Source organism: Mchenga conophoros, linkage group LG12, assembly GCF_057382185.1.
Source record: "Mchenga conophoros isolate Kocher_MC1m ecotype Shallow Benthic linkage group LG12, M_conophoros_male_GT1.1, whole genome shotgun sequence".
NCBI lineage: Eukaryota > Metazoa > Chordata > Actinopteri > Cichliformes > Cichlidae > Mchenga > Mchenga conophoros.
This window is the reverse complement of record NC_140537.1, coordinates 33519306-33539269: the sequence shown is the minus strand read 5'-3', so window position 1 is coordinate 33539269 and position 19964 is coordinate 33519306. Positions and strand designations below refer to the sequence as shown.

Here is a 19964-nt window from a genome sequence, read left to right as displayed (position 1 = left end):
ATTCAATTCATTCCATTCAGTTTTATTTATATAGCACCAAATCACAACAGCAGTCACCTCAAGGCGCTTTATATTGTACAGTAGATCGTACAATAATAGATACAGAGAAAAACCCAACAATCATATGACCCCCTATGTGCAAGCACTTTGGCGACAGCCGGAAGGAAACAAACACACACACACACACACACACACACACACACACACACACACACACACACACACACACACACGCATTCTTGGAATCCCTGACAGAAACCGACATTCCAGCTCATCAAACTGTCATCCTGCTCTGAGGTGACGCCATGTCTTCTTCTTCTTCTTTTTTAAAAGGCTTTAACTTTTAATCACCTCAGTAGTCACTCACAGTGCTATAGCTGAATCTATCACCTCAGCCTTTAGCCACATCTCTCTGTGTGCTTGTCTGTCTAAATATGGCTCTGTTTAGCTCAGTCATGCCAGCTGAGTGAGGTTTTACAGCTCCATTGAGGTCATAAGTTAGTGTGCTTTTAAAACACCTGTGACAAAAATGTCACATGTCAATGTTTAATGAGTCTATTGATAGTTACTAACAGCTTGCCATGTTCCTCTTTGTTTCTTCTTTGAGATTACGTCGCATGACCTCATCAATAAGCTTGAGTGTACAATTTGTGAAAGATTTTTTGTCCTCTCTGTAAACATCGAACACGAACACACTACGTAAGTGTATTCTATGATAGTTTATGATGCTTGTGAATTTATTATATGTATGCCCGATCTTATCTAAACAAAGCAAATTGTACTTTTACAATTTCACACAGAGCACTAGACCTGCTCTGCTTTTCCATGTCTTTCATCTATATACCGTTACAATGGTAGGTGTTCATACTCAACCTGAAGTTTCACACAACAAGGTCAGTGTATATACAAATACTCTGTACGAGCCAAAAGCTCATGCTTCAGATTACATGCCTGGTTTCAGACAGTTTTTGTCTTACTCTTCACATCACTGACAGGGGATGACCTTAATATGGGAATCTCAGTCACTTGAACACTATAACGTGAAAAAGGTATTTCAACAGGTGACCTTCTTTTACACTTGACAAAGCGATTGGACTCAATGTGTCTGTATTTCCTCAAGGGCTGTTTGGATATCTTACATTTTGTTCCTGTTAAAGGTGCCAAATAAAATCAGCAACAAAACACTTCTGCAGCAGTCACACAGGCACACTAACTCACTCAGCTCGGCTTGTTTACATGATTTATGGTATATTGTGGTAAATGCTGGCAGACTGGGGTAGACCTGCAGCACAGACTTGATGCGATTATTAGCTGCAGGGGGTTATAAATGCATTTGTGCACTGGTATACATGCTCCACGATCTGCTACTCCAAACCGACAGTGTGTTGACCTGCTGACGTGAGGTGATGCACATGCTCATATTGCTGAATGACACGATGAGCTCATGCACTCACTAATTTTATGAGATCATATGCAGAGACATGTAAAACAGCAAGACACAAATGCTAAATATTACGAGTCCATACTGACATCATCTTCTTGAGGCAGATGTCTTCTTTCTGTCGTTTCTTGAGGCCGTTTCTTCTGACTACTAATGTTTTGAATGTCTAGACTGAATGTGACGGTTTATGATGGTTTTCGTGTGATTTGTGTTGTTAAGTTATCATTAATTTCCCCAGTCACATAGAATCTCCTCTTGGAAAGAAGTTTAATATCATGAAATTACAATTCATTACCTTTTTTAAGCTAAATGATTAAACATAACACATTTGCTTTAATTAAATGGTAAATGGTCTGTATTTGTATAGCGCTTTACTTAGTCCCTGTGGACCCCAAAGAGCTTTACACTACATTCAGTCATCCACCCATTCACACACACATTCACACCAATTACGATTTTAAAACTGCTTTTTGCACAAAGCTTTGTACAAATATTTGCATTTACGCTCTTTATTTTATTTAATTTTAGCAGTTTTCTCTGTGCCACTGGTCAGTTTTTTGTTTTTGTAGCATAATCTTCCAGTCTAAAGTTCAAAAGGTAATCCAAGTTAATGCAGAATATAAATTATATATAACGACATCAACACTGTATCAGAGAAATCAGCTGGTGTTACAACTCAACACAAGTAGACATACCGGGCATGTGCCAACACATCTACTTTCTCACAGTGATACCAGCCAGTCGCGTATTCCACCTGACAGTCTCAGACTTGTGTGTGTTTGTTATAGCAGCCTGCGTGGGCTGATTGAGGGATTACCCATGAGTCAGTGACTCAAAGACCCCTGTGCTCACAGTAAACACCCACACAGGCATTGCTCAGTTTACCTCACATAGCAGTTAGAGTGAAGATTGGTTTGAAAATGCCTCTTGCAACAATGATCAGTTTCGGAGCAGAGAACAGGTCAAACCAGAAACATGTCATCATACAAAGAGTTTTTACTGCACACCAGTGGTGAAACAAGCACTCACATACTTTTAGTCACATGCATTGAGTAAAAAATACATTATCTTTTAAGCATAACACTAACGGAAAAAGGTACTGTAAGGCATGGTCATATTTATGGAGGCATTTGCATAAACAATTTATTCTTTATTTTAAAAAAGCAGATGATGCGTGTTAAAATGAGTGTAGCAAACAAATTACGGATGGTGCTGCTATATAAAAATACACTCTCTGAATAAATACGTACTTTTTACCACAGGGTTACACACTCAGACAGAAATATTCACAAAATAGTTACAATTATTTGAAATGTTAAAATGTAAGCCTTTGACTGAACATTATTATTTACAATAGGTCATCCTGTGTCTTTGCCGGGCACTACTGATTTGCTTCAAGTCTTTGTGCCACATTGTACACCATGTAAGCTTAGGCCTTTCTCATTTCTGTTTCTCTTCTGGTGACATCTGTTTCATGCTTTCGTCCTTCTCCACATTTCCTTGTTTGTAATGTGGTCACACCAGTTTAACTTTGAGATCTGCCTGACACATCTTCAGTGGAAAATATTACCCTTCTTATCAGTTTTGACTGTACTCATCCACGTTTCACTGTCCCACATAACTGCTGTTGTCGAGCTGGAGTGTCATCTCAGTGGCGGTGACAGAACAGGTGGAGCACATTCTTTGGAAACCACCACTATCCATCCCCAATCAAACTAGCATGTAGAAATGTTTTCAAGAGGAAACCATCTCCACACAGTATTCGAACTTAACCTTGTCTGTGTGGCTATTCCTCTCTTTTACCCTTTTCTCATTCACTCTGTTCGCATTTAGTGACTTTGTCCTCCATCATGCCACCACACACTCCACCTGTGTCTCTGATCCTCGATCCACTGTTTGAATCCTCCAGGGCTCCTCCCCTGTCCATCCTTGGGATGTGCCTAGGCTCCCATCACCAGCCTCAAGTTGACACACTGCTGGATCTGGGCATTGGCTCTCAATTACTGTAAAATAAGTTTTTATTTCATATAAAGAGAGTATTGTATGTTAACACTTAATTATTGATCAAAAAATGAACAGTGTATTTGCCAATATCTTGTGAATCCACAGAATGACAATTTTAAATTCAAATTCAAAGAACAAAGTTCAACTAAAGTTCAACACTTTCTATAAATGCCTATTTAAATTCCCCTTATTTGTGGTTAAAACATGTATGGACATCTTGTATAAAATAGCCATTTAGCCATAAACCCATAACGACCCTTCGCCCAGACACGAGTAAGTGCTCTACACTAATTTTTACTGATCTGCATCAAATTCAGTCATAAAGGAGACTTTGTAGTGACTTCTGAAAGATAAAGACATTAATGTAATGATTCATTTATCAGTGCGTGTCAGTGTACTCAAACTAACCTGTGCAGGTGTGTGGCTCCTCTGTGTAGATCTGCAGGAAGACGAGCACAGACAGGAACAGAAGACAGCGACAGGCCTTGTCAGGAGCTTCCCTGAGTGGGGGCCTCCTGCTCTGAAAGGCTGGATACAGGACCCGACGGGGACGGCGAAACCGAGTTGGAGAGGGAGGTGGAGAAGAAGAGTAGGATGTTGTCAGGGTACTGGATTCTTCCAGAGGCCCCAGGGCAACAGGCACAGGTTTGCAGCAGGAAGAGAAAGGCATTGTCGACCCTTAAGCTTCTTCTTTGTCCTGCTAGTCTTATGTTTCAGCTTCTCTGTGCTTTGGTATTCTGATCTTAATACCTTTATATTATTATCAGGAAGTCTCTATTATAAACAGCTCCTGCTTCTCTTTGTCAGACTTCAGATAGTTTTTGCACGCAGCATATGCATCTGTTTTGCCCTATCTATCTTCATCACCAGTCTGGTTCTAGGTCTGAGTTTGAAGCACACACTCTTTAAATATGTGCAGAGTAGGTGTTGTCAGTCTGCCTTTGGCCAGTTGGACGCCACCCACCTCGGGAATTATTGTTGTTAGGAGTTAAGATTATTTTTGGATGCACGCAAACTCCTTTCCCCCCCAAGGAAGCTTTTCTGCCTCCTCCTCCCTACAAATCCCTGCTGTAGGGAAAATCCATGGTGCAGCTGCATTACCACCTCAAGTCAGAAGGCAAAGTTGAGGATTGCTGGCTCAGTTAAATACTCTCCATCATCACCATTCTGCCATGAAGTTTAATGAAATGTGTCTAACAGTGTCTTGTTGATAATACATTTGACTGGGGCCTTACACACGGAACATTTTTACTCACGGACTCAACAGGTCCACGTATAACGCCACAATTCCTTAGAAGGAACTTTATTTTTCAGAAGGATTTTTATCTTTGGTTTTTACATATCATCACTGGCGGATATGTTCCTTCGGCAGCACGAGCAAAACATCTTCTGGAGCTCCAACTAACTGATTTTTATCAAATAAAAGTACATTCAAGTCATGTTTTATGGTCAGCCTCTGCAATAAAGGTGAATGCCACAGAAAAAAGATGCACAGTAGACAAGCACACAATTCTAGAGCTCAAAGAGTAAAGCTACAGGTTTCCTCACCTCTCCTTGCGTGTGGGCTGAACTTGTGTCTTCCCTCTCTCCTCAGGCTTTGACCACAGAAATTTGCTGAAATTTCTGGAATGTATTCAGGGTGCTTTGATTAGCTTCTTGTCTGTATTTTTGCACGCGACACACAATATATCATCAAATGCATTACAGTAAAGCTGCAGAGTCATTTATCCCAAAGTGCTGCATGCAACAGGCAGTGAGTGGACACCGACTGTCATGCAGTGATTCCACTAATTTTGACATTATAAGTCGCATGCACTTGAAAGGCTGTTGTAAGAAAGACAGACTTTTTGCTTTTCTCTTCATTTACAGCTTCTTTGTGTGCTGTTAAAACTCGCAAACAGTTAAATCTCAAGTTGCCTCACAGAGCCTCAAATCCTTCAAACATTTCATAATCCATATGTTCTTATTTATCTGCTTCTCCAGTCAAGATTGTATTGATTACTGTGTTCTGTATTATGATGAATCAAACACATTCGCAAAGGCTCTTAAGTGATGACTTTGTATTTGCAGTTGACATGTATTAGATGTGCTGGTCTTCTGTCGGGTTCTTTTGATAAGCTGTAGTTAAACAAAAACATGTTTTGATGTTACTGTTATGGTTTTGAACTAATCGCTCATTTTGAACTAATCACAATTTTAAATGAACATTTTATATCATAAATTCTTAAAATTACTCAAACCATGACACATAATCAATCTCATATTTTGGAGCATTTATTGGAGTTTTAATCTGTTTATTTAGTATGTTAATTATATCTAGTTTGGGTTTAGTATGTCAAGTCAAAATCAATGTGTGGTCAACGCATCCTCAGTAGCATCCGTTGTTTCAGCTTTCCAGTTTTAAAATCTCGAGAACACGCTATGCAATCAGAAGAAATATTTTCCAAGCTTGGAAAAAGGGTAAATCCGAGGAGCACGTGAGCGTAAGCTGTGATTCACTTAGGGAGTGTCAGTGGTTCAAGCCCTGACCAAAGGGAACAAATATTTCACTCAAGTATTGTCCTTTAGCCTATTTATATTAAGACTCATGTAATCTTTCTGTCCCCACCCAAAGCTCATGTTTGATCCACAAAGAAAGTGAAAAGGATATAAAAGACAAAAGAAGAAAAATACTGTTGAAATCCTTTTGCTGTGGTTGCAGTTAGTTGCATCAATTTTAGACTGACAATAAAAAGCAACAAAGATGTAAGATGTTAACACACTCAGCTGATCCCACAGACCACAACTGTTCAATGACTGTTAACATTAGGGTAAAATAATATAAAAATACATTTATAAATATTATTTTACAATAAACACTGTAATAAAACCAGCACCTGTATAGGTAGATAAAAAAATAAAACGTAACAGCTTTTGTCATCAGCATTGTTTAGTGCGCGCAGGAACGTAGCGTAAGACAAAGCTCATGTGCACGCGTTGTGCTTTGGAAGCATTAGCGTCACTCTTTTGTTCACATACTATACCAGGTAAAACATTCTACGGTGAATGGTTCACACGTCACACAGTTGTGTGAACACACACTACTGTGGCAAATTTAGTGTTTTCCTAAAAACAAGAAGCACTCTGAAAACACAAACCTCCACCAAAGCAGGTCAACTCTGGACAGTATTTACTTTTAAGCGACTAGTAGTAGCCTACTACACTTTGTGTATATACATTTTATTTTCTTAGGTTTTTTTTTAAAGTGTACTTTGTACAGAAAAAATCCAATGAGGCTAGCATGCTAGATGTTGAAACATAATTGATAATAGGCATTGATTTGTTAATAGCTGGACATGAATAACTTGAGGTTGTGATATATTATTATAGGCAGCTTGTTCTCTTTCTCTTGAAAACACTTTCCTTAGAGATGTAACACATTTCAACGTGAATGTTAATCATCGCGTTCTCCTAGTTCAGATATAAACTTTTAGAGAAACCTTACTCAGCACTGTGCAAATGAAAGGAAATGATTCAGACTCTGTAGGACAGGTACTGGCATGGCTTTGCCGAGTCTGGTACACCATGCTCATCCTTCTGTCTTAAAATGAAACGGTAAATGGGTGGTGGTAATGGTAATGGTAAATTAATGTTAATTGCAAAGACTCCTTAGTTACATGTTTTGGAAAATTACATGTGGGTATAAAACAAAGAGAAAAGCAGAAACCAATATTATAAATGGCACGGAAAACTACAGACTGTATGAACTGTACAAACTATATGAAGACCTGGGTCTGAATCTACAATAATATAAAATCACATTAAATTGGACTTTCTATAGTTCTGTATTCATGTTCTGTTTCTTATGTTATATCATGGCTTTTTTGTTGTCTGAAAAAGGGCAAAATGTGATTTATTTGTATTTGAAGTTTAAAAGAAATAAACTAAAGGGACAGAGCCACAATAATTTTGATTTAAAAGTAATAGAATTGTGACACACAGCAGGATTAAACAATTTAGAAAATGGGATCTTTATCATAACCCAGTATCTAACAAGGCATAAATTTATTCATTCGTTGTTTGTCGGGTTTGTTTGTTTTGTTTTTTCAAATTACTGAAAGTGTCGTGATTCAAGGAGCTTTCTGCTTAAAAGAAACCAAACAAGTTCTGGTAAAAACTGCGTTCGTTTTTCCATAACTTTGTAACACTAAAATGCAAAAGAAGGATGACGTGTAGGAGATGCCCCCATCGTACGCTCAAATGCTCTTGCCCTCAAGGCTAAACCCACCGGAGGAGATTTAATGCCTCACATCCTTTACCACAAATACATCATTTTTATGATAAAGCACGCTTACTAGTGAATACTAAAACTCAGTTGCCTAATAGCATATTCTTCAGCGCAGGAACACACAGGCACGCATTCCAAAGATTCCACTCCATTCAGGTGGTTTACCTAGGAAAAGGGATCCTGGTGCGGTGGGATTACCAGAAAGTCTTTGTGTATCAGAGGGGATGCGATTGGCACAGACAACCAATACTTCCTCCCCTTCATTCTTATTTTAATCCTCCATGTTTGTCAGCAGCCCTAATGCTGTTTGATGCTTCAGACTCAGCTACACATCGTTTGTACTGGCATGGAGACGGAATACCTATCTCCTGGTTCATACCTGAGAGGAAAAGGCTCGGCCTTTGGGCTGCAGGAAACAAAAGGTTAAGGCAGGTTAGCGCTTGAAAATCAAAGTTATTACAGCCTAATGCTACAGACAAATATTTCCCTGAGCAGTAATCACAGGAGCTAACACCCTGCCCAAAGAATTCAGCTTCATTATTTAGCTTTTGTTTCGAAAGAGGGAAATTCCAGTTTCAATTCATCTAAATTGTGAAATGGGCCTCGTTCCAACTCTTCTTATAATTGGTTTAAAATGTAGGTGGATAATAACTTCATCCAACACGATTATGGTTTGAATATCAGAACATTTCTACCTCCTCTAAATGAAACCCTCTCAATTTAGTGCCAAACTCGCAGCCTAACCAATTTACCTAACCAATTTACCTAACCAATTTGAGCTAAGTTTTATCCCTCAGACCACTGAAGCCATGTAAAACAAAGAGAGGCATCCAAAAAAATAATAATTAAAAAGAACACACAGCCTACTTTGATCTTAAGGGGGGCTGGACCAGTGAAACTCTCCTTTCTGTAAATGTAAAGAAGTTTAACTATGCATTTAGTCCCTGAGATATCTTACAGTATGGTACACCTCAGTGTTTCTGCATGATAAATGTGTAAATTCAATTTAAAAGTTCTGTTTCTCATTGCCCAGTTGTTTATCTGCTACTTAATTACGTTGGTGTGATATGCATGGCCACGAAGGAGGTCTTTTTCGGTAGGAAACTTTATAAATCATATGCAAATACAGTTAAAATTCCAAGATTTATACCTTTACTCCTTTACATTTTCCAAAGCTGGAAATGTGAGTGGGCCAGATTGGAGTCTTTGCCAGGTCAACTTTGGTCCCGGGGTCTGTTTGATGGCCGTGGTCTGAACCCAACTGGTCCTCACAAAGATAACTGCAACATTATTACTGTGGTGTGATTAGGCAACATCTGTAAACATTGCATCCTTTTTATAAGCAGGGCATGTGAGAGATGCAACTGCATTACATTCATGCAAGGGCCTACTTTACATGTACTTTACAGAGTGCACCTCTATTTACAACATTTTCCTGCAGTGAATAACTTGAAAATATTGTAATTATTGTGGGAACATCTAAATGTTTCTGAGCTGAGATAAGCGAGCAGCATTCTAGTATCCTAACAACATCAGTGGCATTCAGGATGTTGTAAATGGTAAAGGTCAGGTGTAATTTGAGTTGGTAAGTGGTTTCTAAAGGTTTTGTTCTTCTTTGTCATGGCAGTTAAAAGGTATCCGTTTATATTTGTTCCAAAAGCACAACCTGTAATTTGAAGGCTAATAATAATAATCGCAGCACCAAGTGGAATTTATCAGTGAGCACACTGGGTTTCAATTGAACAGCCTGTCCGTATTTGACTTTATGGTGTTATGACAACTGATGAATGCTCCACCTCCACCACCGCCACCACCTGCCACTCTTTAAATTTGCAAACATCCACCACAATCCTCTAGAACAATTCCTAAAGGTTTTTTCGTTTAAAGTAATTTAATAAAATTCTACTTTAGAGAGTTAGATACCCATGGCCTCATGCTTTAGAGCAGTGTGATTGGATTTACTGACTAAAGGAAAATTAAACTGAAAACGTAAATGTTTGATGGCGCTGACTTTCCATCTGTTGCCAGGTAAAACTGTGTTACGACAGCAAGCAAATGAGCCAGTCTCATGCGCTTCATGTCTTTAAATCTCTTTGTGATATTGTCAGCCAGTCAACACAAAATATGAGACTAACTGGAGGAGGAGCAGAAGCTGATTGCTGTGTTCAGCAACACTTGGTGTGCTTTTAGGTTTAATTACCGGCTGCCATGACAACTGGGAAACAAACAGGTAGCATATTCACACACAGATTGGTAAAAACATTGTTTAAGCAGCTATTTCGATGTGTGCCTCTCCTGTGCTCAGCAGCCCGAGGCCTGCAGCAGATCACGTTCTCGTCTCTCATTCTTTTTATCTGTTGTTGCTGCAACTAGGACACAAACTCTAATGTTAATAGGACAGGGTTAAGGTTTAGGTGCTCTTACTGTGGCAAAGTTCAGGAGTAGTCAAGAATTAAAATATTGGTAATCAAAGGACAAGGAGAGAGGTATAAAGCTGGCTGTTGTAGCCAAAGATGGTTTGGGACCAGCAAATACCAGAAAACAAAAAATCTTTGCATAAACATGGAGACATAACTGTCACTGCAGACAGTCCTGGCTAAAGGTTTTAATATTGTGAGATATGACAAGGCATTACATGCAAGGATAATGAAGATTTTTGTATGTTTTCTGTACGTGCGTGTTTGCTCGACTCACATTAAATTTAATATGCAAATAATCAGTGATTATTTGCCAAGAGGAAGAACTCAAAAAGTTTTTTGCATCTTGCTGGAATAATTGATAACTTATAATTCATTGGAAAAAAAAAAGAATGAACCTTTTCTGAGAGTTTAATTTGTCTAAAGTTTCTATGAAATATCTTAGTGCTAGAGTTGTAGTTTTTCACAAAAGGAAAATATATTTTTAGAAAATGAACTCACGACTCGTGTCGTGAGAGCTGAATGTCTTAACCTCCACACCCTCACTTTCCACCACAAGCTGTTTTGTCTCTCTGCTCATGTCTTCCACCATCTAATCCTTTCCCAGTGAGGAAACATATCCATCTCACTTTTCGTGCAAAGAGCACATTATTTTATTTTGACAGCATCGTCCTCCCAGGGGCCGATGCAACAGAGAAAAACAGACAATAACACAGAGACAGCTGAGTTACAGTATGCCGGCCTCGGGCTGAATATCTGTGGGTGGTGGAGGTAGCGTGCAGGACACTTCACAGGTTATGACAATGTGCATAGGAGAAACCTCAGCAATGATTATGATTGACTGTACCTGAAGGTATGCAAACACAGGTGTATGCTGGGTTTGAACTCTGTTCGAGTCACACGCAGCTAACCAAACATTTTACTTTTATAAGGTCTGACTGAATATTGGAATTGATATTTTTACTTTGTGCCAAAAGAAAGATCGTGCTCAATCTTCAGAAACTGAAAACACATAATTAGTTCTAAATAATATAATTAGATATAATTAGTTTGCCCAGCTGTGGTTGTCATATTGTAACATAGCTACTGAGGTCTGTTATTTAATTAAGTAGTAAGTAGTAGTCTTCATATTAGGATTTTTATGAGACTTCACGCTTTGTTACATAGAAACTTGTAAACATCACATTCACTTTTTAAAATGTACGCCTACTGTTTCCTGCAAAAGACCAAGGATCAAGGTTATTATAGTTTACCAACTGAAATAATTTTGTAAACCTAACTAAAACAAAATCATATCACCCAAAAAATCAAATACCCTAAGTTTTAGTATTTGTTAATTTTGACTTCGGATGTCTACAAGCTTGCGAGTCAACTTCAAAAAACTAAATGAAGACTAAATATTTTCAAACAATAAAAACTACACTGGAAACATAACCTGAAACCAAGAAATTAAAGAAATTAAACTGAATCAAAGTCACAAATTCAAACAAGTGATATGAAAAAAAGAACAAAGTAAATGAGTCATTGAGATCAACTTGATTTTGTGAACTTTGTGTGTCTGTTTGAGACCAAACAGAGTAATTAGAGAAACATTTTGGTTTGGCAGCCACATGTTCAGGGAGCACCTCTATTTGCAGGTATTAATAGATCCGTGGGTTGGACGACTCTCATGGTGCGTCTTTTGTGTTGAGGGATTTTGTCAGAACTGAAGAAGAGGGAAAAAAAAAAATCTACGGACTGATAAAAACTTCTGAAGTCTTCATGTAACCTTTCATCAACCTCTGCTCTCTGTACAAAAGGTGAACAATGCAGTAAAACTGTCAAGGCTAAATTATATACACACATATTCAGTGGCAGTGAAGTGTTCATAACTCCTTCCTCTGTTGCGATGCATCTGCTGTGACTGCATAATTTGAAGGTGTAGTTACGCTTTAAAAGCCCACAAATGTAAGCCTGTTGATAGTCAGAGACCATGCATTTGTGTTCTTTACCTCACAAAGCAGTACTGAGCTTTTGTCATGGGGAGTAATGCGATCAAACCCAGAGCAGACTGACTGTCAGCCAACAGACAAGCATGTACAGCTCTGCAGCTTGAGAGGTGCTGTGTTTCCTCTGCATGTGCAAGGTGGTTCTGTAGACAGATAAGAAGCTCAGGAGCATGAAAACTAAGGGCAGTAAACAGTTATCAGTTACAGTGATTATAAGTGTCTATAAAACCATGCAATTAGTAATTAGGTGCTTCAGGATAATCCCAATACATATAAACAATGATATAAATGACTAAACTAAACTAAAAAAACAAACTAAAATATAATATATAAAATAAATCAGTTATTATTATCACAATAACTGTATAACTGGGCATTGTTGCTAGAATTGCTAGATTTCCTTTCAGATAATTCATTAATCTCATTAATGTGACTACTAAATTTGTAAACTGAAAATCAACTTTGCAAATAAACAAACGAAAAACAAACTGAAGTCTTAAATGAACCATAACAACCAGCAGACTATATATACATTTGCATTTAGAGCAAATACATCAAGCGCTGAATATTTCAAGCGGTCCCTGAATGCAGCGTATCCTGGCAACAACTAACATCGTTTCTCTGTGCTATTTGAAAATGTGCTGTTAAAGGAGTGGAGATAAAACACAGCACCAACAAGTTTATCGTAAACAAGGCGGAAAAATCAGCAACTATGGCAGATGAGACAGTTCCTGCTGACAGAGACAAGGCTTTATATTTGACACAAATTCAGTTCTTAGATAAGGAGCTGGAAAGGTAAGAAACCATTGCTCTATGTTGCTGCTCCTCTGTTGATAAACAAATCAGCTCTGTAGTTAAGGGATCTTTTTATCATTTGCGGATTTTAGCCAAAGTCAAGTCTTACCTTTGCAGGAACGATCTAGAAAGAGTGGTCCATGCTTTTATTACTTCATGGCTAGACTACTGCAATTCCCTCTATGCTGGCCTAGATCGTTCCTGTCTACATCGCCTTCAACTGGTGCAGAACGCTGCCGCTCGCCTGTTGACCGGTTCAAAAAAAAGAGACCACATCACTCCGGTTCTCTGCTCTCTCCACTGGCTCCCAGTTGCCTTTAGGATTGATTTTAAAATCTTATTGCTGGCTTTTAAGGTTTTAAATGGCACTGCACCTTCTTACCTGTCAGAACTCCTTAGTACTTATCGCCCCAGGAGATCTTTGAGGTCAGCCGACCTGATGCTTTTAGATGTTCCCAGGTATAAATTAAAGACAAAGGGAGAGAGGGCGTTTGCTGTGGCTGCACCCAGACTGTGGAACAGTTTACCTCCTCACGTCAGACTCTCCAAAAGCCTAGAAACTTTTAAAACCGCTCTTAAAACTCACCTCTTTTCATTGGCTTTTAGAAAGGTTTAATTTATTTGTTTTATATATTTTATTTTATTTTTATCAGCGAGGTGTTATTACGAAATTGTGTTCTATTGTATTTTTATCTGTATTTACTGTACAGCACTTTGGTCAGCCTTGGTTGTTTTTAAATGTGCTCTATAAATAAACTTGACTTGACTTGACTTGACTTGTTGGGTAAACGACTTTTAACATAACACAAAAATGGTAAATGGCCTGCATTTGTATAGCGCTTTTCTAGTCCATAGGACCCCAAAGCGCTTTACACTACATTCAGTCATTCACCCATTCACACACACATTCACACACTGGCGATAGCAAGCTACATTGTAGCCACAGCTGCCCTGGGGCGCACTGACAGAGGCGAGGCTGCCGGACACAGGCGCCACCGGGCCCTCTGACCACCACCAAAAATGTCCCAAAACTTTTAAACACGTGATTATAGAACAGCTTCATAGGTTACATGTATCTGTGTGTGCTTCATCAGCTTTTGGATCAAATGGCAGCTATGTTGTGACTGACTGTTTTTATCTTGAAGGTTTCTACAGTACCAGCTACTAATAACATGGTGCCTAACTGCTATGCAATTCTTCTTACATGTGATTTTAAAAAAATCTGAAAGACATTAAATTAAATTAAATAGTGACAACAAACAGCCTCAAATCCATAATTTAATTATGAAAGCTAAAAATTCTATTTACTGTAAAATATAGAAGAATAACTTTAGCTGACCTGGGTTTGAATCCTCCGTCTGAATCTGAGCCCGTAGTTTCCTTATGATCTTTACCTCAGGTGTAAAAAAGGAAGCAACATTACAATCCTTTTTCAGAATCAGAGTCAAGAACTTGAAACTTTCTTCAGTGTGGCAATGACATAGCATTTATGCATAAAATAACAAGAAATTTTTCTGTATCACCATCTGAATATGATTAGACCTACATGCAAATTCCAATGACAATACAACACATATTTCACAACAACAAAACTTAACAGCTACATTTGCTATAAATGCAGTCCATCAGCAGAGACTCTATATCTCTATACTGTAAATAAAAGAGTTAGTGAAAACGTGGCGCTTCCAGATGATTTTAAAGCAAAACTCTGAACATGACATGATCTGGACCAGGTTATCTGTTCAGCAAAAGTTACAATGGCAAAAAGATAACCATCTTTCAGACTCTAGGCTCAACTCACCTCCTTAACCTGTCAACCTCACCTCACCCCTCTGTAAGGACCAAGTAAATTTATTTCTTCCTCAATTATAAAATCTTAAAACTTCCTTTTTCACTATTCTGATGTACCAGCTACAGCAGTTTCAGCTCAGCATCTCATATTAGATTCATAAATTCTAAACCCATATGTCCTTTTTTGTACTGCAGGTGTCAGCTCAGATGTGACGAGCTGAAGAAACTGATAGATGACCTCAGAATTTGGTATGGAGCAATGGGGAGGGACAGGGACGATATATGTAATTACCTGACAGACTCCTCAAATGCAGTAGAGAAAAAGGTTGCGGAGCTGAGTAAGGTGTTGGAGCATCAGCAGCAAGCTGACAAAAAGGAAACCGATGAGCTCAAGCTGCATCTCAACCAGCAGAAGGAGGAGCTACAGAAGGAAGTGGACAGACTCAAGTCAAAGAGCACGTTGCAAAGTGAGATAGACGCTGAGTCAGATCATTTATTATTTTTCATCATCTTGTGTTCGGTTAAGTCAGCTGGTCTAAACATGGGGCAGAAGTTGGCCAGTCCATCACAGAGACGCACCACCACATGCCCAATTTAGAATCAGCAGTTAACCTAAGATGTGTATCTTTGGGGTGGGGTGAAGGTGGATTAGCTGGACCCACACAGGTACAAGACGAGCACACAAGGCCCAGCCAGTCGGGAGTTTGAAACCAGGAACCTTCTCACTAAGAGGCAACAGTGCTAATGAGCTAGCTGCTGCACCACTGTGCACATTTATAGCCAGACCAGGAGAAAAATATATTAATTTGATTGTGGGTTGAACCTTAAAATTGCTGTTTTAAATTTTGTGTCTGCCTTTTTGAGAGATTTGCAAAAACATCATAACCACAGTGTCCAAACCATGATTTTTGCAAAACCGTTGTTGAGACTGTGTGAAGCTTACACTGGGATGTTTCTAGCTTCCTGTTTTCATTTGCACCTCCTTTCCACCACTCAGAGGAGAAGCTGGACCAGCAGCAGAAGGAGAGGGAGAGGATGACACAGCGACTGGCCTACGTGGAGTTTATTGAGAAGCAGCTATACACTACGAGGGAAGAATATGGAGCTGCCATCGCCAGACTGCAGAAACAATTGGATTTACAGGGGGCAAAGTAAGGTCTAGTGCAGAGTTAAATTCAAGCTACAGTTATAACTGCAGGAGGAGTTGTTCCCTCTGGATGCTGCGTCGACTTACTGACCCCTGTTCTCCAACAACAGAGTGTTTCAAGTCTGTGAGAAACAAGTGTGGAGCTCCATCAAAAATAAAGTTTCAGCAATTGTTGAGGAGGAGAAGATTCAGCACGCAGAGGTGCTTAAAAAAGTCAAGGAGCTTACAGCAGAGAGCTTTAAACTCTTGAAAGAGAAATCCATCCTGCAATGCCAAGAGAGTGAACTCTGTCTTGAAGTACAAAACATGAAGAGGGACAGCCACGCAGCTAGCCAGGACATCATCCAACTCAAGGAGGTACGATGTCTGCATAGAAGGGACATAAATGTGCCTGCGTAATTCCTAGAGGTTGTGGTAGCTTGAATTGGTACATCTGCCTTCTGTTTAAAAAGTTGATGTTACATTGCTACATGCAACATACAAGTCTTATTGCTTTTTATTATTATGTAGAATGAGGCATGTGGGAAGATATGTATTGCCTTAAAATATTGTAACACTATTTTAACTGATAACTCGTTTTCATTCTTCATGTCTCCATATTTATCACCCGATTTACAGAAAGAAGATGACCTGTCGAAGAAGTGCCAGCAGCTCAAGGTTCAGCTGAATAACTACAGCCTCTTGCTGGCCAAGAAACAGGACCTGAGGTCTTTACTTCTTTACTTTTTATTTATTTCTGTTTCTCCAAGATTATTTTTTTAACTTCCTGATAGTAGCAACATACAAAAGCTTTCATAGAGACTTTAACAGAGACAGCTTCTCTACAGTCAGATGCTCTACCACTGAGCCACACCCACATTGGGTCAACTTTTATTCTGTGTTATAATTTCAGACAGCAGCTGAACTTGGATTCTGAAGTGTGCAGTCAAAAGAAAGCTGAGGCAGCTCAGCTGGAGGCTGAGCTCCAGGAGGAGATGAGTAGGAGGAGGCAACTCAAGGCAGACATGGAGAAAGCAGCAAACATTCTGAGACCTGCTGTGATGGTAAGAACACAGCCTGACAATAACTATGGCCTTTAGCCATTTGATTGCAGCCACAGCATATCATAATGTTTGTATGGGAGATAGTTCTGTGCTTGGTGGTCCAGTTTGATTGGTATTAATTGAAGACTGCTGGAAATCCTCCCTATGTTCTGCTATTGAGACAGGCATCCAAGAAACCAGGTATCCAGATATTCCACAACAGGTAAAACTCTGGCATGAAGGTATAAATGTTAATTCACAAATGATACAATGGCATCATAAGACATACACAACAATAACGATGGTATCGTGAAACAGTTATTCTGTGTGTGATACGTTAGATTAGGGGCAGGGAACTTCAGGCCTCGAGGGCCGGTGTCCTGCAGGTTTTAGACATGTCCTTGATCCAACACAGCTCATTTAAATGGCTAAATGACCTCCCCAATATGTCTTGAAGTTCTCCAGATGCCTGATAATGAACTAATCTTTTGATTCAGATGTGAGTAAAATTCAGTAATTTGTTGCAAGTTTGTTTACTTCTATTCACATTAACCTCATTCATTTTAGGTGAAATTTTGAGCCACTGTATTGATTATTGTTTTGCAAGAGGCAAGATTTCATATAAATCTTTCACCTAACTAAGATGTAATTTGCCAACTACTGGTGAGTGCTTTGATTTTTTCTGAACACAAAAAGAAACTCAAAATTCTAACACTTTCACATTAGGTGGCCTAGGGTGAAGTGAACACTATTAACTGATTAGCCTTATTGTCTTTTAACGCTATAGTATTATGAGAACAAAATATTATTTTGTGACTTACCCGCTAATGTGTACACTGTCTCATCCACCGAGATAATGGTTTTGTTCTCTGTCCTCTGAAGGGCTTAGAGAAATTCTCTGAGGCTCAGGGGAAGATCCAGAAGCTGCGTGAGATCCTGGAAAGCAACACATCCCATGGAACAGAGTCCGCTCTTTATAATTCCCCAGAGAAGAGCAGTCGAGGGCAGAAACTGCAGACATCTGGCCCCAGAACAGTCAGGTGCTTGGAAACACTTTGCCCGGTTTGTGTATGTTAGTGTAATGAGTCGTGAAAATGGTGGCCTGATATCTGCTGAAAGCTGCCAGGTTCTTCATAGCAGTGAACTGGATCTTTGCCCGACTGAGGCCCATGAGAGCCAGATTATCTCCCAGTTGGCCTCAAAATAGTCAAAAAACAATGTACGCCTCTATAAATAAGCTTTTGCTTAGTTGCTGTGACTTTTGTTTTGGTTTCAAAAACACCATGATATGTTTTTTTCTCAAAAAGAAAAGATAAAGTGCTAAGGTAAAGTAGAAAATGATAACACGCAAAAAAATGTTAATTAATAACAACAGTCCTGTCATTCTATTTGTCCTCAGCCCAGAGACTTTGAACCTTGGCACAGATCCACTGTTTTTGTTGAGCCGCTACAGGCCGGGCGATCTTGGCTTCTTACCTCGACCCAGATGGAGGTACGTCTCTGGTGCAGGACATCAGTCCACCAGCAGCCAGCTGCCACTGGCTTACAGTGTATTAGATGGAGGAGTTGTACAGGGAGATGGCCACAGGTCGTTCAGTGGTGCTTTTAGGTAATCTCAGTCTCTCACTGAATGTGCTCCTGTGGCTAGCCAACATGTCATGGAGTGGGTGGGAGGTATTATTCAGCATTGTCTTTATCTTGGACAACATTCGACACCACCTTAAGGGAATCCAGCTCCATCCCCACAACATTACTGGCCAATCAGTTTATTGAGTCTTTTTTTGGTATCTGCGACACTGAACCTGCTCCCACAGCATGCAACAACATAGAGAATAGCACTAGCCACAACTCATAGAAAATCCTGAGCATTGTCAGACAGATGTCGAAGGACCTCAGCCGCCTCAGAAAATAGAGACGACTCATCATCATTGATCAGCAGGCAGCCGTTTGCTGAGAAAAAACTCTTACGAAAGGGAATAAAGTGGAGCATTAGGGAGTTCAACATCCTCAGTATGATTTTGGAGTGGGTAGAGGACAAAAACAGAAGTAAAAGGAGTGTGAGATTAATTAGGTTGTTGGTTGTGATGTCATTTCTCAATAATATTTTTGTGCCTCTAAGAATTAGAAGTGCTAAAAAAGAAACTGTGCGGTTGGATTTTGTTTCATTATGCTTCTTTATAAATCTCTCAGGAAACCCGGCTGTCACAAGGCATTGACCGCAGCCTCTGATGATAGGTCTAACCCATCTGACCTGGCTTCTCGGGACACTCATGCAGAAGCAGGACCCTCCACCTCATCAGTCTGCTGAACCCAAATCCAGCAAGAAAATAAAAAAACCTAGAATTCTGTTCCTGCATTTCTTCTAAATGCTGATGTATTTGTCTACAAACATACTGACTTGAGAGCACGTTTAAGCATTTAACACGTCCAAATCTGTATGTCAGGTCATGTCCACATAAAGAAAAACATCAGCGTTTAAAAATTTGTGTTCGTCTCAGGAATTATTAATGATTAAAGTTTTATTCCCACACGCGTCATAATCTGCACGGTATAGTCATCATCCAAATCTGGCAATTAAACCTCACTGTTGAAGTTTTAATCATACTGGTATGTATGTACGACAGCCCGCATAAGCTGATAGTTCAGACGACAACCTGTCTGTGCTCTTAAAAAATCTCACATGGTGTACACTGTTTAAGCTATTTTGGCCTGCATACATTTGCTGCGACCTCTGCATTCCTCCATTTATTTTTTTCGCCAAAGTGCGATTTCACGACTGGATAAAATGCACGCAGCCTCAGATTTCACTACAAAAAAATTCCTAGGTGACTCTGAGTGCACAGGAAAGCACATTGAACGGTCAGCAGCAGTGAGTGTTGGCGAGTGATGCAACATGACGTAGCAGCAGTGCTACAGCTGTATGTGTGAGTCTGTTGACTTAGGTCAAACAGGAAGTTGAGGCCAATCTGGAATACCCATACTCACACGCATACACACATACGTATACAAGTCACGAGGCTCCGATACACTTGTGGGTTTTACAAGCTTTTCTGCAGCACACATAGACATAATTAATAGCATAGACATCTGTT

General features: G+C 39.4%; 2 protein-coding genes across 13 annotated transcripts; one reads left to right on the top strand and one right to left on the bottom strand.

Moving 5' to 3' along the window:
* Window positions 1-133: 133 nt before the first annotated feature.
* LOC146563054 (uncharacterized) lies at window positions 134-17865 on the bottom strand. Of its 12 annotated transcripts, XR_014894709.1 has the most exons (8): window positions 17694-17865; window positions 14996-15124; window positions 14252-14306; window positions 8863-12260; window positions 7878-8118; window positions 4994-5068; window positions 3854-3973; window positions 134-3444 (listed from the first exon to the last, which is right to left on the bottom strand). XR_014894709.1 is itself a non-coding variant. In XM_085295410.1 (7 exons), exons 6-7 carry the CDS (start codon window positions 4113-4115, stop codon window positions 3290-3292), a joined length of 417 nt encoding a protein of 138 aa, XP_085151536.1. In that variant the 5' UTR covers window positions 4116-5068; window positions 7878-8118; window positions 8863-12260; window positions 14252-14306; window positions 14996-15124; window positions 17694-17865; the 3' UTR covers window positions 134-3289. The 12 variants fall into 12 exon arrangements, 10 of the variants coding, with proteins under 10 accessions (XP_085151536.1, XP_085151539.1, XP_085151535.1 ...); XR_014894708.1 differs by having other exon boundaries at window positions 4994-8118; XM_085295410.1 differs by having other exon boundaries at window positions 3854-5068.
* On the top strand, window positions 12702-19290 carry LOC146563053 (uncharacterized). Its single transcript, XM_085295406.1, has 9 exons — window positions 12702-12912; window positions 14899-15170; window positions 15701-15854; window positions 15961-16207; window positions 16469-16557; window positions 16743-16893; window positions 17755-17912; window positions 18272-18364; window positions 19063-19290. The coding sequence occupies exons 1-9, from the start codon at window positions 12830-12832 to the stop codon at window positions 19178-19180; spliced, it is 1365 nt and encodes a 454-aa protein (XP_085151532.1). The 5' UTR covers window positions 12702-12829; the 3' UTR covers window positions 19181-19290.
* The last annotated feature ends 674 nt before the right edge of the window (window positions 19291-19964 follow it).

Bases quoted from the DNA above. Each gene is read 5' to 3' on its own strand.
- LOC146563054 (XM_085295410.1), bottom strand. From the start codon at position 4,115: ATGCCTTTCTCTTCCTGCTGCAAACCTGTGCCTGTTGCCCTGGGGCCT. The intron at 3,445-3,853 runs GTTAGTTTGAGT...CTTATTTTACAG, and splicing joins GGAGCCACACACCTGCACAG to TAATTGAGAGCCAATGCCCA.
- LOC146563053 (XM_085295406.1), top strand. From the start codon at position 12,830: ATGGCAGATGAGACAGTTCCTGCTGACAGAGACAAGGCTTTATATTTG. The intron at 15,171-15,700 runs GTGAGATAGACG...TCCACCACTCAG, and splicing joins GTCAAAGAGCACGTTGCAAA to AGGAGAAGCTGGACCAGCAG. The intron at 16,558-16,742 runs GTCTTTACTTCT...TTATAATTTCAG, and splicing joins GCCAAGAAACAGGACCTGAG to ACAGCAGCTGAACTTGGATT.